Here is a 19,116-nt window from a genome sequence, read left to right as displayed (position 1 = left end):
GCATCATCTTGTAAGAAGTCATTGTTTATGCCAATATCTCCAGGTGTCAGCTGAATTATTAATGCAAAATCATTCTTTCACAATAGCAGCATCTGGCAGATACTCTCTCTGCTTCTAAGACAACTGAGTTTACGCAAGTGATGTCAGTACAGGGAGCTTTTCTTATTTTTCTTCTGTATCTATTTGGTAATTATTAAATATAAATAAAATTGAATTATTTTCTGGAACTGACTTCTTTTTAAGCTCAATAAGGAGCTCTGTTACAGCAGTAAGAGGAGGTGAGTGTGCTACTCCCACGGTAGATGTATTCAGTTATTCCAGTATTTGCAGGAGTAGCCTCTTAGTGCTTACTAGCACAGGACATTTTGGAGTACTGTATTGCTTACTTAAACTAAGTAAATGTTGATATATAATGGGATTACTAAACCAAAATGTATTGGAAAACTAAGGGAAGATGATAGAAGTGCAAGATTATTAATTACATTTATGAGATATTTAAGTTAATTTGAAAAAGAATTCTAAAATACTGAGTTTCTCTAATCATAATAGTAGAAACACCTATTGGTTTTCTCAGGTTTTAAATGTTCATATATTATGAAGATTAAGCATTTTAAAAGATGGTGGAGTTGTAATTTTCACAGGTTCCCTGTCCCTGTAGACTTGTCTTTTTAGGTGGTATGTATTGAAATTGTAAACTGTGAAACACTGCTGCTAATTTACATGTAAATTTTGAGATTATCCCTTAAAAATCAATTAACTGAAATGGCACCAACAATTTATCAGAGAGAAACCAGCTATATTTGTCAACCTAAGTGGTTACATTGCCTACGGTAATAAAAATCTCTTTCTATGTTTATTTTTAATTGCTTAAATTAATACAGTTATTTTCTCCTATGTTAACTTTCTAATTTATCGCTTCTGATGTTGGAGCTGTATTTTATCAGGAGCTTTTTTCCCTGATAGCTCATCTGTGTTTTAAATTTTGCAGACTACGCTGCAGCTAAACAAATCACGAGTAACAGTAGTTGCTTCACCTAGCTGTGGCACCTTTCCCATCTCCAGGCGGCCTGGAATCAGCCACAGCTATTAAAACACAGACAGTAACAGGAACTACATTACTCACCTTTATCAAGAAATCTTTTATATGATAGTTGTTTTCACTTAAAAAAGTAAATGATATTATTATAATTTCTAGTTACTTGTAGTTCCAGAAATCTCAGAAATGGGATCACTTAAACAGATTAAAAATTTATTGGACCATAAGTAGAAATTAGGACCCTGTATAAGTCATGTCAAATAGCAGAATGTAGCCTTTCCTTCTTACAGTATATTAAAAAAAAACTCCAAACACAAGGAGAAAATGTATACTAAAGTACTTGTATATGTGTGTATATGTGTCTAAATGCACACATATATGCAGACCTCTTTGGATTTCAGCTCAGAAGCCACTTTTGAACAGAATTAGTGTATTTGCATTGTATTTTCATCTAATATATGCCAGAAAAAAATATTCTTTTTTATGAAGAGTACTAAAAAGTTACTTGAAGTCTTTAAGTTCTTATAGAAAAATTTTGCTTAGCTTTATTCTTACAAAACAGGGAGGAATAGTCATTTGTATCAGGGGAGAAATGGGGCTAAAATAAGTGTGGGTATATTGAACTGAGATCTCTTAAAGTATCTTAGCATTTTGAATGTCTAGCCAGAAGCTAATATTGAGATAGGATAACAATAAATTCTCTGACTGAAATGCTGTGTATGTGTTTATAGATCCTTTGAAGGGATTTTCCTGTCACTGTAGTGTGGTCAGTAGATAACTTGCCTTGCTAAATGCATAATATTTTTCTTTTAGTTGGTTGGGGTTTTTTCAGCTGGCAAGTGAAAATCTAAACATGAGGAGCTTCAAACAGTCTCATACTAGTTTCCATAAGCAATTAAGAAAAAAAAGGTTTTCTATTGAGTAACTGATAAGTAGAGATTAGAGAGAAAAGATGGAATGGGAAAATGAGCGGTAAGAATCCAAAAGACAACACATAGGAATTTTGCAGAACTGAAGGTATTTTACAAGTGTGATGTGAAGCTAGACAGAGCTCAATGGGCTGTATTTCAAATGCGAAATTCAATCAGCAATTTCTTTTTTGATTGCAAACTATACCATTTTTATTGTAAAGGAATTTTCTGTTAATTACCATGCTTAATTCTGAAAATAAAGATCACAATTAATAAGCTTATTTGAAGTTTTAAATTTGAAATTAACACATGAAATTTCTGTGAGCAATATCTCAAGATTTTTAGAATTGTGAATTTTATATGGATATCAAGTATCAATATCATCAATAATTAATGCTAAAAAAAAATTGCCATGCATATTAAACTTTATGCATAAAATCTTACACCAAGCTCTTTCTGTTAACGTTCAGCAGGAAGCAGCTGTGAAGAGCCAACCCCCCACAATGCTGTACTCTGATAATCTTGTATTGTCTTCTTTAAATATCTGCTCCTGACTCCTCTAGGAGACACTCACTGAATTAGATAGGTCCCAAGCCTAACTGAGGATAACAATTTAACACGTTACATAATTTTTACTGTTTTAAAAGAAATAATGTCAATATACCTCCTTGGTATGGGTGGGGGTTGTGGGTGAGTTGGGTTTTTTTGCACTGTGATATTTGGTGCATATTTTGAAAAAGAAGAAATATGTGTAGACTAGCAAGTACTTCAGTAATTAGCTGTTTCAGTAATGGTCGATGGAATATCATTTGCAGCATTACCTCTGTCCGTCTGCTATGTTGGATTCTGAGCAGTAGCAAGAAGTCCGCTGCATAACCTTACCAATTAAAGTTTGATTTCCAGCTACATCCGGGACTAGTGTCTTTGCCTGTGAAGTTATATACATGGTGTCTCAAGAGTTATCGTAAAGGATTTATATCCTGTTTGATGACTCTGAAGAAGCCTGACATTTGTACAGAATGTGATACTGTTTATTATATAGTACACCCTATCTGCTCTGAAACACTTGTGCAGCACAGACAATACATTAATTTAATTAGCTTTAAAATATTTTAGGCAAAATGTAGCACAGTTTCTGTGTGCAGACAAGACAGTTCCCTATGGATGTATTTGTCAGCATTCACAGGGGAATTGTTGTGCTGTCATATTTCACATTATTTCTTACATATCTATTTGTATTTTCGCATTATACCTCAATATCCTCTTTTTTCCCCTGCTGCTAATTTTTTTATTTTATTTTTTTTAGATTCATCACCAATACCCAACAGAGTTTGAGTTCAATCAATATTATCTGAAGTTTCTGGCTTTTCATCACATATCAAATCGATTTAAAACATTTCTTCTGGATTCAGACTACGAAAGACTAGAACACGGTATATGTGGTGTTTGTTTATTGCGTATTGGTTTTGTAGCTCTCAGTATTTTTCTCGTAAATATTTGCCTAGTTTGAGATGGTTCAGTAATTGCGCCATGATCATGAAATTAATTCAATTTAAGGAATATAAAGCAAAATGGAGGTGAAGAACATGTAGAATTTTCTGAATGAATGATTCCTGAGCCATGCCACTGATGGGCCTAAGAGAAAGTGGAAGACCTTAGTGCCATGCCTCAAGGATTTTTTTAACAATTTATCCACATGGTTCAGTTGACCCTACTCAGTACCTTACTTTAACAGAAACAGTCCTTGGGAATCCTTTGCAGAGTGCACGGGGTTTCAGGAAAGGAAAGTCTTTCCACCTATTATCTCTCACTTCTTTCTCTTGCATTCTCTTCAGTCTCTGTCTTTTTATATTTCCCTTTTATTCCACCTGTCACGTGCAGCCTTACTGGTTCCTTATCTACCCTCAGAGCACTCTTAATAAGACTACACAACCATAGTTGAGGCTGTGCTTGGAACTTGTTCACTAAGCAAGATGCTTATGTGCTCCGAGTTTCACTGCTTGGTGGGGTGGTTCTCATGGCATACAGCCAATTTCAGTGCTTGTCTTAAAAACCATAGTGGCTGTGGAACAGACTGAACTTGAACAACCATTTTATTTTAACAAAAAAGTTAATTTCCATTATGTACCTTCAGTTGAACAAAAGCAAAGAGTTGAAGTCAGTGACCTCCTGTGATTCCTTCCAACCTGCATTGTTACATGGTTCTACAATGGTGGTTTTTTGGGGGGGAGGCAAGCGTGGGGTGGCTGTTTATTTAGCAGTAGTTCGCTTTCAAATACCATTTAATGCAGTATAAAATCCTGTTTCCAGTAGTCTTTGGATAAACTGTACACCCTTCCAAGTTCATTTCAGTTAGCACAAATCTGTGGCTAGCTTACACTAGCCTGGTCAGGTGCAGCCGGTCCAGCAGACTGGAAAGGCTGGTAACTTCAGGTAGTGGGGGCAGAATCAGCAGGGCTTGGTGGGCTGCTGAGTCTGCAGAACTGCAGGCAGAAAGGGGAATTCATAAATACACTCCAGTATTTCAGTGAATTTTGGAACAGGTTTATAAATATAACACTAATGAATAGTTGCAGTTGCAAAACACAGCAGTTTTTCATCAAATACAACCTCTTGTTGCAGTGGCATTTGATAGTGGATTTTACTATGCGTTTAGTCTGTGAAATTCCTTTTGGCTACGCTTTGGTATTTGTTATGTATTATCATAAAGATGTCTTTTTGCTGCTATCATTTTCCCTAGGGACATTGTTTGAAGATAAAGGAGATAAACATGCCAAAAAAGGAATTTGTATTTGGGAATGTATTGAAAAGATGCACAAAAGGAGCCCTATTTTCTTCAATTATCTCTATGCCCCTGCTGAAACAGAGGTATGACTTTAAAAAAAAAAACAAAACACAAGCAACAAACAGGTGGCTTGTTATTCTGAGTGATTCCTTGAGTACATTTTGATATTTTAATTGTTCTTAAATGAATTAAGCATTTGGTGGACAAAATTGACCACCTTGATTATCTGGAGCAGTGTCTCATAGGCTTATATTCTCAATCATCTTAGTTATGGAAATGTCATGTAAAGGGCCAAATTCTGTATTTATGCATCCCACTGAAGTAAATGAGGATCTTTGATTTAATTTCATTTCATTATATGAATGATTATAAAAATGATGTTAAAGTTTGCACAGAATGTTTTAAAAAATAATTTACATGCTGTAAACCACAGTTACAGGGAAATGCATTGAGAGTCATAATGCGATACATTCCTAGCAGCCTGATTATTAAATCGCATTATCTATATCACTGTCTCAGATCATAATGTAAGTCCACTAGGTAGGACTGTGTCTTGAATAATTATATGAAATTCACAAAATACCATCATAGAATCCTGCAATAGCCAGGTAAGCAGCAGTCAAGATACCTCAAGTACTGCAAGGAAAGGGTGCTTCTTTCTGTAGCTCTGGACACAAGGCTGTTCTGAGATGTTCCTGCTACCCACTGCCCCACTGATGTCCATTCCTGTGCTGCTCTCCTCCTGCTTTGGCAGTGAGCTTCACCCTGAGAAATCATTTGTTTGCCCATTTGTCCACGGCTGGTAACCAGAAAGCTAATGACGGGACAGTCTCCGCTGTCTCAGGGGCCATGGTGCTACTGATATTTTTGTTGGTGTTTCTTGGTTTTCCTTTTTCCTCAGGTTGTTTCACCACATTGTACTATATCTAGAAAATACAAGTATTCTGTTGTGAGTCTGAAACTCGGAGACTTCCTTTTTGACATTATAATGAAACTTTGTTTCAAATAGGCACTGAAACCAAATATAAGCATGTCCAGCCTCAAAAAATGGGATTATTATGTAGAGGAGATTTTGGCAACAGGTCCTTCCTACGATTGGACCATGGTACCTGCAAAGTGCAGTGTTTCGGAGGAAGCTGACCAAACGGATGGTTCGCAATCTCAGACTAAGAGGAAAATAGTATGGCCATGTTATGATGATGTTAAAAAAATACAACCTGATGCCATCAGCAGCCTTTTAAATGTAAGTACATGTGTTACACAGAACATTGTTCTCTTACGCTCGTGAAATTCATATTTACTTTTACTTAAGTTATTGCCTTATACTATTATTAAAAGAATCCATGATAGATGTCAAAACAGGTGTTTAGTAAAACTGACTAGCTGATCTTGAGAAGTGATGGTTGGTCTGGGAATCAAACAGATTTCCTGCAAAGCTTATGTTGTTCTGAATGAACAGTTTTCTGGGAGTACACTTTAATCTTAGTTAATAACTATGAGAAAGCCAGTCACAGATTCATGTTTTCACTGTCTTTTGTAAATAATAAGGTAGGTACCCTAATGAATTTTTAGGTTGTCTTTTATAAGAAATGCAGGAACTGTTATTTTAATTTGGGCAAATGTGGAATCTAGCTTGCTTGTCCTTTTTCTACACAGTTTAAAGTAAGTGTGTAATAAAATGAGAAATTCCCAGATTTCTGGACAGATCAGAAAACAGAATCTGACACTTGTTGATTTTAACATGTGGGAGGCAGATACACAAGCATAAACTGAACATCTTGGCCCAAATTTCTCAAAAATCTTTCCATGATTGCTCTTAGTTTATTCATGTTCACTAAGACCCAACTGGTAAATTCAGATTATTCAGAATATATTAGTACTTGAAATAGATGCTCGATTTTGGCTTTTTCGTGTTTGGGCTCATGTAGGCTTCTTGGATTTTGTCCTTTCTTCATTAGAAGATGAAAAAGGATCCCATTACCATGTTAATTCTTGTATTTATTTAGAATGATTTAACATCTGTATTTTCTTAAATGTTTGTTGGTTTATTATAATTAATTATCAGTCCTAGTATTTAGATTATCATCTTAATTGATAGCACAGGAAAATGACAAGGGCATTCTTCACTTCCTGGAGGTATTGATTCAAGCCACATGCACATTCAGATACACGTCACTATGTACAGGTTTTTATTTTGAAAACTATTTGCAGACTTTACCTTATGTTAAAGCTGGGATTGTGGAGCCTAATATTGCAGTGCTTGGAAAAGTGGGGTATGCTGTGCGTCCCCGAACTTCCCTGAATCAAAGGTGATTTTTAGCAAAATCTTAAGGCAGGAAATTTCTGAATGGGTTCGAATCCTTGAGGATAGACTTGCTTTTGCTGGAGGGTTAGCTTTATTCTGGCACATTCCTCAAATTTCTTTTGGTCCATTCCTTCCAATCATAACTGATCAAACACAGGAACAATGCCTAATTTTACTTTTTTTTAAAAAAATTCACTTCTAAAACTCCCCTGGACTCAAAATAAAATAGCCAGAACTTCTCAACTTCACAAATGCGAAGAAAGAGCAGTCTCTCAGCAGGGCTCATATCAGGATATTTTAGTGAAAAAAGAGAGCTTTCCTATCAGGTAACTAGAGGCCAGAAGTACATCAGGAGTATAGCAACAATGTTCTTCTGCATTTCTTCCTGGAGTACATGCCAAACTATCCAAATCCACAACTGTGAGAAACTGCTATGTAACAGGGAAATTAGCCATATTACATTCTAAAGGGTCAGGTTTTTTGGAGTTTAAATGTTATTTGTGAATTAGATTATAGTAATAAAAGATAGCATTGGAGAGGAGCTTTTGAAAAACTTTGAAGAGGTTGTATAAAGGTTACAAAAATATTCTTCTAAGTTTATAAAGCAAAGTGAACTTTCTGTTAGAACAAGTTGTTAATTTAGGGTTATTGCTGATTTAGGAGAAAGACCTCTCTTTAATCATAAATCCATTGAGAATGTGTTGGTATCCAAAAAAATCTTTGAACTGAGACCATATTTAGCAATGGTAAATTACTAGGGAAGATTGATTCTCCCTTAGTTTATAATGACAAGCCCAAATTTGTTTGTTCAAAAGATGTTTTTCAAATGAAAACTAGATAGTGCGCTTCAGGATGGTCCTATTCTTGCAAATAAGCAGTAATGACTGAACATTAGATGACAATTGCTCAGGGAGAGACTGGCAAAGTGAAAGGTGCCACCTCAGGATGCCAGTCACCCAAATTAACTCTGCCATAACTACGCACTGTGAAGAACTAAAGCTGTATAAGGGGTAAATGAGTGACCAGCAAAACAATAAAAATAGCACTTCTGATTGTGAGCCGTTTTCTAACTTCCAGTTACGTGCTAAAAAGGCTGATCTGTCAAAATGGACCCTGAGCCAAAAAGCTTATTGCAAATACCGAACACCTAGTCACATACAACTTATTGCACGCACAAGCGTGAACACTTGACAGAAGCAGCAGTTTGATCACTGGGTATATTCAGCACCTTTCCATTTGAAGTCAAAGTCTCAGAAGCCTTCTAGCCCAAGAGTTGGAAGAGGAAATGCTGACAAGGAAGGACTTCCAAAACCAGGGTGCTCTGTCACAGTCAGGACAGTTCACTTTGTCCAGTGTCTGTTGAGTGTGCACGCAAAAGAGGTGATGGGTCTCCACAGTTCTGGAGTGTCTGCAGAGTTAACTCCTGTCTGTACCATTCAAAGCAGATTACTTAGCAGATAAGTCTTTTGAAAGGCACAGTAATGCTAATTGTAATTACTAGTATCAGGAAATGGATGTCCATACAATTGTACTTGTTACAGCCTTTCTTTTGATATGTATTGACTTCTGCTCCCACAAGCCTAGGCAACAGGGGAGATGAATCAGGACAGATGTAAGGATTTTTTCTTTTAAGGAAATGCAGTTATTCATAGGCTATTCCACACACAGAAGGAAATTTGACATTTTTAGTAAAAATTAAAACTGAAGGGGCAAGAGTAAGTCTTAGTGATTTACTGCCATGTAAGTTTTTTACATGGAGTTTATTAAAGGTGAATTTATCCCTAACTTTTCAAGTTATGTATAGGAAATTGTTGAAAGTTTTTCATTTTGAGTTCTGGAAGCACTACTCATTGTGGAGCCAAAAAATCAGGAATGTGACCCAGTTGCTAAGTAACAAGTTCCAGTTACTTCCAGATTCTGCAGGGAAAGACTCATAGTCAGAAGGCAAGACTAGGGCAGAAAGAGAGTGATCAGATTAAAACCTGACTAACTTTTAGCACTAAAGACCTTGCTTTTCAGCAGTTTGGGAAGTCTTTTACATAAAAGGTCGGTGGTAAACTGATTCAGTCGTATGTATCCCATCAGGAAGCGTTTTACACCCAGCACTTTGAAAGAGGAACAAGTGATGTGGAGAAGCCTTTAGTCTGGCTTGTGTTTACCATTCCTTGGTTTTGTATCCACCTATGAAGATACCCCAAACAAAACTGTCCCAATTTTATTTCTTGGCAGGAAGAGTGCCCCATAATATGTAATGTATATGTGGCTTTCAACTACCTTCAGTATTTAAAATGTATGGTTTGATTCTTGCTATTAAGCCAGGTTTCCTATATTTAGTTTTATTTCTGAGTTTTCTAATTTACCTTCAGCAAGGAAGAGTTCCTAAAAATACTTGTTCCTGATACACCATCAAATACTGGCTTTTTTATTTTCACTTCAGAGTTCAAAATTTAGTTCAGGCATTAGTCTCCCAATCAAAATGTTTTCTTACCCTAAAAATACATTAACTTTCTGAAAGTCTTTCAATCAATAACAGTTTCCTGAAGAACTTGTCGTTCTAAAAGACCAATGGGAGTTGAAGAATATTCATGAAATTTACTTTAATCATTTGGTATAATAGAAGTAAATAAAGTCAGAGACTTACTATCTCTACTTAGAAAATAAATGTCTTGGGTTTTAGTTGGCTTTTATATAGTATGGGAATTCTCTGTCCTATGGCAATTTTTAGTTCCATCATCAATTCATAATTGGATTTGCAAATTTTTTAATTTGATTTCATTAAGATTCAGGTTTTCCTAACAATATAGTTGTTGAAAGTAAGCATGGCAAGGAATATGGACTGCACATCAAAGTAACGGCATGTATCGATGAGTATTCACAAGTAAATATTAATGAAATGGCCTCTTTTTATTCAACTTTGCATGCACTGTCTTATTAACAGGAAATAACCCTAACTGGAGGTTATCAACTTAGGTCATATTCCCAAGTTCCACAACAAGAACATGTTGTTACAGTTTGGCATCCAAACTGAATAAATCTTTCTGTTTCATTTCCTTCTTTTATTACAGCTTTGTATCACATTTTATAAACCAGGGTAAATGTTAATATTGGCAGTGTACAATGTTGGTGTCACAGCACAGAGTTTGTTCTTTGTAAATATTATCATAAAATATAGCCTAGCCTTATCATTGTGTTTCTGTTATGGCAATTGGTGTTGAATTTTGTGCATTTGAGAGAACCGGCAGAGAACTGAAAGCCTAATGGCTCCTCCAACCTGTGACATGCAGGAGCAATGTGGCCGATGCTGTACTTGGTTGACTTGAAGTCCTGAGCCTGGTTGGTATCAGTTTATAGCTGGTTTGACATAGGTTGTTTTTTTTACTGGGCAACATGGCCTAAAAGTTCCCTGTGTAAAAAATGTGGACTAGGAAATGGTTATATAAAAATGATTGCCTGAAAGTTATCAGTTGGAAATGTTTATCCTTAAGAAAACCCCTGTTATTTGTTACAGGAAATCGAAAGGTTGGAAAGTAAATTAAATCAGAGCCCAGAAAGGTGGCAGCTTATGTGGGAAAGGGTCAAAATGAATCTAAAGGATGACACCAGACAAGACAATGTAAGTAGTAAAAGAGTTCATCCAATAGATATAATTCCATTCCTGCTGTATAGGCTACCTGGGGCTCTGACAAGATCCCTGTATTTCTTGGAGTAAAATACTGCTTTTGAAAAATTGAGTATGTTGTTCTAACCCATGATACTGGCTCTGTATTTCTGCATGTAGGAAAATATATTTAGATTTGTGCTTTTTATCTAGTTGCTTTTCCAGAGTAGATTAAGGCATACGGAGAAAACGAGCGTGAGCATTTTACTAATACACAAATATATGACTTGATATATTTAAAAGATTCTTGAAGTACAAAAAAACCTCAGTCCCTGAAAGTAACCAGAAGGACGTCACAGACTTTCAGAGATGAGTAAAGGTATTTCCATGTCTAAATGGAATTTTGGAATTGTAAATTGTGGTAAAGGTAGGAAGTGTTCACGCTTCTGTTTCCAGTTCTTGACTGTAGTAAAAAGAATAGCTGGCAACATAGATATTTTCTACGTCAAAGGCTGCCTCTCTGCTATCTGCATACATTAGGAAGAACGTTTAGATACTGCTTTTTGTGAGCTTTCCCTCTAAACCTGGCAGAGTGAGTTACCAGCTCCAGACTGTACCCGAACTCTTCAGCTTCACGCGCTTGTTCACGCTTGCCAGCCTCCATGCAGTGGTTATTCCACAGCACTACTTTCTTATTAGTCCCTTGCTCTCAGGAAAGCAATATGCTTTATGTCTGTCAGAGTCATTCACCCTAGACAAATTTGAGATTTAAAAAGTTTTATCCTAACAAAGAAGAGGATTTTTCTTATTGAATTGGAAGCAGAAAAGACAATGCAAGTCTAAATATACCTGTTATCAGTCGCCTGTCCTAGCTGTTACTTAAAGATTCTCAGATAAGTGCAATAACTTAAGGGTCAACTCCAAAGAACTCTTATCTGTAGGACACTGTCATTTAGACTAAGACTAAATTCAGGTTCCCTCTTGTTCCAGATTTGTTAAGATTCTACTGAAGTGATTTGGGCCTATAAATAGCTCTTGGAAACAGCACTCGTTTTTCCTTTCCTCCCTTCCTTTCCTTCTCTGTGAAATTAGGGAAGCTTACTGTATCCAGGTGTCTGACTAATTCTAGGTGCTCCTGAGAAAGCAAGGGAGGCGTTGTTCAAGATGATGTCACTGGAATATGCAAGGCCTTTCTGAAGTACGGATTTCTCACACCGTGTGAACCCTCCTGCTTAAGAGCTGCATTGAGTTGCCATCCCTCTGACTGCTTTTTCTGAGGCAGCACTGCTGACTTGTATTATGAAGATTTTTTTGGGCCTCATAGTCATTCACAATTTACATGTTGTACCACATATTACCAATATAATGTTGAGACAGTCTTATGCTGTAAGACATATTGCATTACCTTTTTTATTTGATTTTCATCTTTTTTAGCTCCGAAGACATCCCTCTGGCTCCTCTGGGATGGTGGCAGCCAATCTGCATTCCTATCAAAAGAGGTCTTTGTTGGAAATACCTGATAGTGGGCTGGGTGAGGAACAGAGTGCAAGCATCTCTCCCTCTAATGGAGTAGACAGAAGAACAACTACACTATACAATCATTTCACATCAAAGAACGATGAAAATAGGTAAACTGAATAATCATAGAGGATTTGTGAACCTTGTATTACATTGGTATAAGTCTCTGCCTTAGGAAAAGAGCATGAGATTTTTCATATGCCCAGAATGCTTTGGGACGACTTTATTCCTTCTTTGCAGTTTTGATTACATTTAGTTGTCTCAATGGGGGTGGGCCTCTATCTCTCATCAGTATCTTTCAATTTTCCCCTTTATATGTGCAAGCAAATTGTAGCTGCACATTTAATGCATCCAAAGTACTTCAATGGTGTTTATCAGTGTATCACAGTTACCAGTAACTAAGCTATTGTTTTAAAACTGATTTGGTTTACTGCAGTAGAAGAATTGTCGTATATGTATGTAGTCATTTTGGGGCTCTCATGTATCACCAGTATTCATATCATGGAATCACGTGCCATTTGTATTTTCTGTACCTTTCAGATCTTTTGAAGGTACGCTATACAAAAGAGGAGCTTTACTAAAAGGTTGGAAACCTCGCTGGTTTGTGCTGGATGTGACAAAGCACCAGGTAAAACCTTTTCACATAGTGGATTTTTTTAGGACTAGTTTGCTGGGGGGTTATTTAATGAATTTGTATAGATTGGTTGTACAAATAATACTAGTAATGATTATTTGCAGATGTGATGTCTCTGTTACATCATTGTATCTTGTAGCTGATACAACATTCTGAATGGACACAGGTTTTTTTAGTATTTTGGGGTTTTTTTAAATAGTGATAACATTTAGCTTATAATCCTAAAAGACCTCTTGGGCTGGAAGTCATGCATTATTCTTTGGGCCCAAACATTTTTTTGCCTGCTTCATACCTCAGGAAAAAAAAGCCAGGTAGTGCCTGAGAACATTTTCTGGGCATTGTGGAATATGAGCAATTTTTTAAAGCACTGCTAGCTCTAGAACATCATTAAGCAATTAAGTGGTGAGCGTAATTTGCCCTTTAATATAACCTTTTTAATTTCCAAAAAACCTAAAAACTCTTTCTGCACTAGAGAGTAAAAAACTTAGAAGGTATTTCCTAGAGTGCAATTGGGATGCTGAGAGCTAATATGGTAACTGATAGCAAGTGTAATTCAGGCATTCATGTTAAAACTCTAGTAGTTATTGTATGCTCAGTGTGTATTTTAGAGCCTCTTTGTTCCTCAAGCACTTGGCCATGAGCATTTTTTGTTTTCAAATGAAAGGGCATTATATACTCTGGAAAATTATAATCTGAACTGCTTCAGCAGAAAAATCCATTTACTTCACTTGACATATTAGTGGTTTTCTGTCACCTATATTTGAGAAAGCTGACCTCGAGTCTCTGTATGAAAGTCTTTTCAAGTATGGAGAACAGAATCACAGATCACTCTGAAATCAGTTTGAATTTTGCAAATGACTTAAAATGAGTTAAAATTTAATCTCAGATGTATTTCTAAAAGTCCTGAAATGCCAGGTTCCTGATGGAACAGTAATTTCAGGTGCCATATATAGGAGTACGTTAAATTAGTCATAGTGATGTAAATTTAATAGGAAAATTACTCATAACTATTCTGACAAATCATTATCACAAATCAAGGATCACTAACACCAGAGGAAATCTGCTAGTGTAAATGTTTTACCCACTTTACAATGTATGCCGGAATTCTGCAGTGGAAATTTGTGGTCTTGTACTTTAAATGATGTTGGGTCATCAAGCAGTAATCTTCATTAAGCCAAATATTCCACACAGTGTGGGTGGTAACCTCTGAGACTAATGTACACTTTTGTTCAAAAGTATTAATTTATTGTAATCAATACATTTAAAATACATAATACATATAAAGACAGTCATCCTTTAAAATGCTAATTGAGGATTTCTGGATTAGTGTGGTAAAATATCAACAAATGCACTGTTCGTAATTATTCTTCCTGATACACAGGAGAAAAAGTTCATTTTGCAGAAGAAAAAAATACTTTTATATTTTCTGTATAACCAGATATTCTCCTGAGTATTATAGATGTAGGAGTAATACAGGTCAATCTCAGTTGGAATTCTGTTGTTTGACCTTTGCTGTGAAAGTTTGCTTTACTATTTTGCATTGGTTTATGGGAATTAATTTATTTTTTTTTACGTAAGTATCGGATTTTCTCTTCGGGAACTTGTTTGCGTATTGAAACTCAGTTTACAGAGTGGCTAACGTTCATATCAAAGTATCTTTGCAAGGAGGGGGGAAAAAAGCAAGCTTAGTTCAGCCACTAAGTACAGTGTAGGAAAATGTGAATTTTCTATGCAGTTTATAATTATCTGAAATTATACTTAAAAGTTTTGGTGATCATTTTAAATTCTTGAAATATAGAGAATAAGTGTTCTGCTAACTCCTTGCTGAAGTAAAGCTTTTGTGTTAGTTTCAGTGCAATGAACAGTGAAGAAGTGGTTTCTGTTAGAAAAATGGGTAAGGAATGCTGAATGCTAAAGACTAGGTTCTGCTTTCATCCATCACACATCCTTTGCCCAGAAGTAATGCATGACTATTTGAAGCTTCTGTGCTCTGAAACTCTGGTGACAAAATGTTCCTTCCCCAGTTCTGTGTCCGCACAGGAGGAGAGGATGGTTGAGACTTCACTCTTACCCAGAGATGTCAAATAGAGGAATGGCCAGTTAAGGGTTACCAGCAGTCCCACCATTCTGTATATACCAAACCTATGGTTTCTGTCACTTGTGACTTAGAAAGTTCCCATGTCTGATGTCCTCAGGTCCTAAGAATATTTGCGCCTCCCACCCTTACCACTCCATGCCCCCAGGTTGTATCCAGGAAGAGGGAAGAAGTGAAAGGTCCGTCTAAATAGCAAATTTGGATGTGTTTTTTTTCTCTTGTGGTCTAGCTGAGATACTATGATTCTGGTGAAGATACAAGCTGTAAGGGACACATAGATCTTGCAGAAGTAGAAACTGTGATTCCTGCTTCTCCGACAATTGGAGCCCCAAAACATGCGAGTGAAAAAGCATTTTTTGATGTAAGTATATAGTCTTTACGTGATGATTATGTGAAACTGGCTTTTCTTGGTGTTTAGCCCACTACTTTCAGTCCTGCTGGAAGGTGTGAGTAAGCAAGGAGCTGTCATGCCAGCTCAAGACAAAAAGTTTTCACCCACTTAGCATCTGGCTCTCACAACAGCAGAAGTTCAAAATATATTACATTCAGACCCAATTAGTACATTGAGTATTGAGAGTTTAAAGTAAAGTTTGCAAGTTTCCTTCTCTGTTTTATGTGTTGACTTGTCTGTCTTTATGTTCTTATTTTTCCTTTGCAGTTGAAGACAAATAAACGTGTATATAATTTTTGTGCCCAAGATGCACAGAGTGCTCAACAATGGATGGACAGGATCCAGAGTTGCATTTCAGATGCTTAGAAAGGAAAAAGTTCTATAATAAAGACACGTTTAAAGCACCTCATCCTGTAAGAAGCTAAGTTCTGAAATGTTACTGACAGACAACCAGCCTTCCTTGTGTTTCAGCCGTAGCAGTTCATAATACGCTAAAGTTCCTTTTCTGTTTAATATAACCACTGTAACTGCGTTGGTTTTTTTTTCCTGCAGGGAGGACATTGAAAAATAATATTCCATTTATTCTGAATTTCCACTTTCTTCAGTACAATTCCTAGCTATAAACTGAGCTGAATTTGCACTACCATCTAATCCTGGTTTTCTCATTTCAGAGCTGTTCTGTTAGGACATCTGTCCAAAGGAAACCGTAGAAATTTTCCCTCCAACAGGAAGTGTATTTTCACTTTATTTACATATTTAAGCAGAATGTTCTTATTTCCAAGGTAGTCATGAGTAAGAGGGAACATGTCTGCAATTCCTAAAAATAAATAAATAAATGAAGCTTGTGAGTCCAGTGACATATATATATCAGGTTGCCAATGTTTATGGCCAGTTGATATTTTTAAAGACCAAAAAGTGAAATTGCCTGATGCCAGACTTTCAAGTGTCTTCTCAGTGTGCAGGTCATTATCTAATCTTGTGCTCTACTGAGTGCTTCTGCAGTGTTGTTATGGAATTTCAAGTTCTAGGGATTTTCTGAAGATCCTCGCACTCTTACTTTAGATTCTGTTTGCAATTACAATGGGATAAATGAAAGAAAACTGGCTGATGCTATCCAGGAGAAACGTTCAACAACCACCTAGGAATTCAGTAGAAGAAAGATCTCTTATGTGTGAGTTGTATATGTTAATTTATATGCTGTTCTGCTCACTGTAAAGTAAAAAATAACAAACATGATAATGCACTAAACAATGAAGCAAGCACTTGCACTGAAATCTTTAAAATGCAGACATGGCAGGACAGAGGTAAGTTATTTATAGCAGAACAAAAATAGCTAGTTAACAGCATTTACAGATATCAACTATGTACATAATCAGGTTTGATGTGTTGTGATTTGATACTTTTTAAACATTTTTTGCACATGAATTGGAAGACTGTTTATAGATTTTTACATTTGATAAAATTGTGTTAGTTCAGCTTAAAATCCTGGTGAAACATTTTTAATAGCCCCAAATCAGTAGAAATTTTACAGTCTACAAATAGTGATGACATTGAGTAGAATCTGTAGGTAATAAAGCCATTGTTTTTATTTTGAAATGTTAATATGTTAAATAGCACACTAATATTACAAAGGGTTTGTATATATGATTCACTATTTTCTCATTTTTCCAGACGTTTTGCTTGTAATTTAATGTCAGCCTAACCAAACTGACTATACTTACAAGATTTTTCAGTTATTAAATTGTTTGTGGGGTTTTTATAACTAATGTATTTTGTCAAAAAGAAACATAAATTTCTCACCACACACAATAGGAAATGCAGCTGGTTTTAATACATTTGCAATTTCAAAAGAAAAATATGAAGGATTTTTCTAGCATTTTTCAATTGACAAATTTCCACCTGTGACAATGGTGTTTGCACATTTGTATTTTTCTTTGTATATTAAGTACTTTTATATGTACTTTGTAAAATACTGATCCTGTTCTTAGGTTAAATGAAAATATACATACCACTGCTTATTTTGTAACTAGTTAATTTTAACTCTTGTATGTTATGTGATATATGTATGCTAACCATCTTGTAATAAATACACTTCTTAAGGAAAAGTAAAACATTTCCTTTTACTGTAAAACTGAAAAAAACAAGACCCACATGTCAGAATATTTCCACAGGCACAAGACAAATCCTTATTTACTCTGTATTAAGAATAGTGGGTGTATTAAAAAACTATGTGGTCTTTTGTATACTTGTAAATATTCTTACCTAAAAGTTGCACTTGAGCATCCTTAACTCAAACACTTGTCAACAGTAACACTAAAGACTAAAGAAATCAGAATTTAAAGCAAAATTATCATTCTAACAAGTCTCAATGTATAGCCTTTTCTAAAAGGCTAAATACATACAATGGTCATACTAAGTCATCAAATAATGATGTTAAATATATTTTTTAAAAAAAAATCCTATATGGTATCGCAACATAAATCAACTGCATACTTTCACCCTGGAACGTATCTCATTCATTTATATCACCTTATGCAAAAATTATCTAGTTCATAAGAAATAAAATATAAAAAATGACAAGGTCTTACTTGAGAATGTGCATCTAAATTGAATTACTGAGTGTAGTGTGGGATAGCAGAGTTAAAATGGAAAGGGAACGTGTGACGGAGGTAGGGGACTTGTGACAATTCTTGGATGCTGTGGTGCTTAGATGATAAGGTTTGCATATTGAGCTTGGCATGGATGCTAATGTTGCCTTAAATGTTGATCTCAATTTTTAGTGTCTGTATTGATGGAAAATGGACTTGAGCAACGTAACTTAAAAATATCCAAATAAAAGCTGAAATGGGATATATGATATTTGTGGTGTTTATATAAGGAATATACAACAGAACGGTAGGAATAGGCTCTTGGTCTAAAGACAAAGTTTGCAGTGTCTCCAAGTGGTCTCTTCTTTACAAAATGAAGGTTCAAACAGGGACTCAGAGAAAATACGGAAAATCATAACATAAGCTACAAGGTTTGTCAGTGTGTTTGCCTTGTGACAGCAGAAAGAGAATTGGGAACAGAGAATTTGTTTGGGAAAAATTCTGTGTACAAAGGGAACCATCTTCATATTCTATGAAAATTTTCCAGAAAAAAGAACCCATCCAAGAGTTGGGAATGAGGTAAACGCTTCTAATGTGTCATGTTGCTGTTACCATCCTGTGATTTGTAACATTCTTACTGTAGAAAAGAGTATTATCAAAGGCTTTATAGAAGGGAAAAAGACTGCTTGTCAGGCTCTGTGCTAGTAACAAAATGCCCACGTAATAGTTGACGGGATGAACTGAGTTTAAGTTTTGAGGAGTTGCTATTGGTATGTGAGTAATCTCTCATTCCTATCTAACATGCACGTGTTCTGTAGAAGTCCTTACTATTGATGGAACTTTAGAATTAGTATGCTAAATAACAAAGTACTTGGTGTGCCCACTTGTGTGGGTCACTGGTTATGTAATAACACATGAACAGCTAACAGACCCAGGAACAAATGTTCAAAATTTTGTGTCACATCCCACACACATTATTTGTATCTGGTATTTTGTGAATTGCAGACATAACAAAAATGTGGCGAACTTCTCCAAATACTGTCATTTTGCCTTTTCATCCTGTAATATTCTTGGAGTATGTCTAAGTGGCTGCACCACATTTCTCATTTTTCACATTTGTGATCATCCAAATATTTTGTCTGTTCATGATTATCCTGTGGTTGCTTTGGGGACCCAGAAAACTGAAATGAATCTGCCAGTTCCCCTGTTATGCTAAAGTTCACACTGAGTATCACTGTCGCACCTACTTTCCGAG

At 35.8% G+C, this 19,116-nt stretch overlaps 1 protein-coding gene across 5 annotated transcripts in view; it reads left to right on the top strand.

Annotated features, from left to right (window-relative positions):
• Positions 1–18,123, top strand: part of SBF2 (SET binding factor 2) — a 254,668-nt gene extending 236,545 nt beyond the window's left edge. For all 5 annotated transcript variants that reach the window (XM_040608411.1, XM_040608415.1, XM_040608414.1 and 2 more), the window contains 8 exons: positions 3,254–3,380; positions 4,688–4,815; positions 5,742–5,975; positions 10,546–10,650; positions 12,070–12,263; positions 12,694–12,781; positions 15,112–15,243; positions 15,541–18,123. In XM_040608411.1, the coding sequence (XP_040464345.1) occupies positions 3,254–3,380; positions 4,688–4,815; positions 5,742–5,975; positions 10,546–10,650; positions 12,070–12,263; positions 12,694–12,781; positions 15,112–15,243; positions 15,541–15,639 (1,107 nt within the window). In that variant the 3' untranslated portion in view covers positions 15,640–18,123. The remainder of the gene's footprint in view (positions 1–3,253; positions 3,381–4,687; positions 4,816–5,741; positions 5,976–10,545; positions 10,651–12,069; positions 12,264–12,693; positions 12,782–15,111; positions 15,244–15,540) is intronic.
• Positions 18,124–19,116: the final 993 nt, after the last annotated feature.

The sequence above is a fragment of the Falco naumanni genome, chromosome 10, assembly GCF_017639655.2.
Source record: "Falco naumanni isolate bFalNau1 chromosome 10, bFalNau1.pat, whole genome shotgun sequence".
Lineage (NCBI taxonomy): Eukaryota > Metazoa > Chordata > Aves > Falconiformes > Falconidae > Falco > Falco naumanni.
The sequence above is the reverse complement of the archived record's forward strand: the minus strand, read 5'-3'. Positions and strand labels throughout refer to the sequence as shown.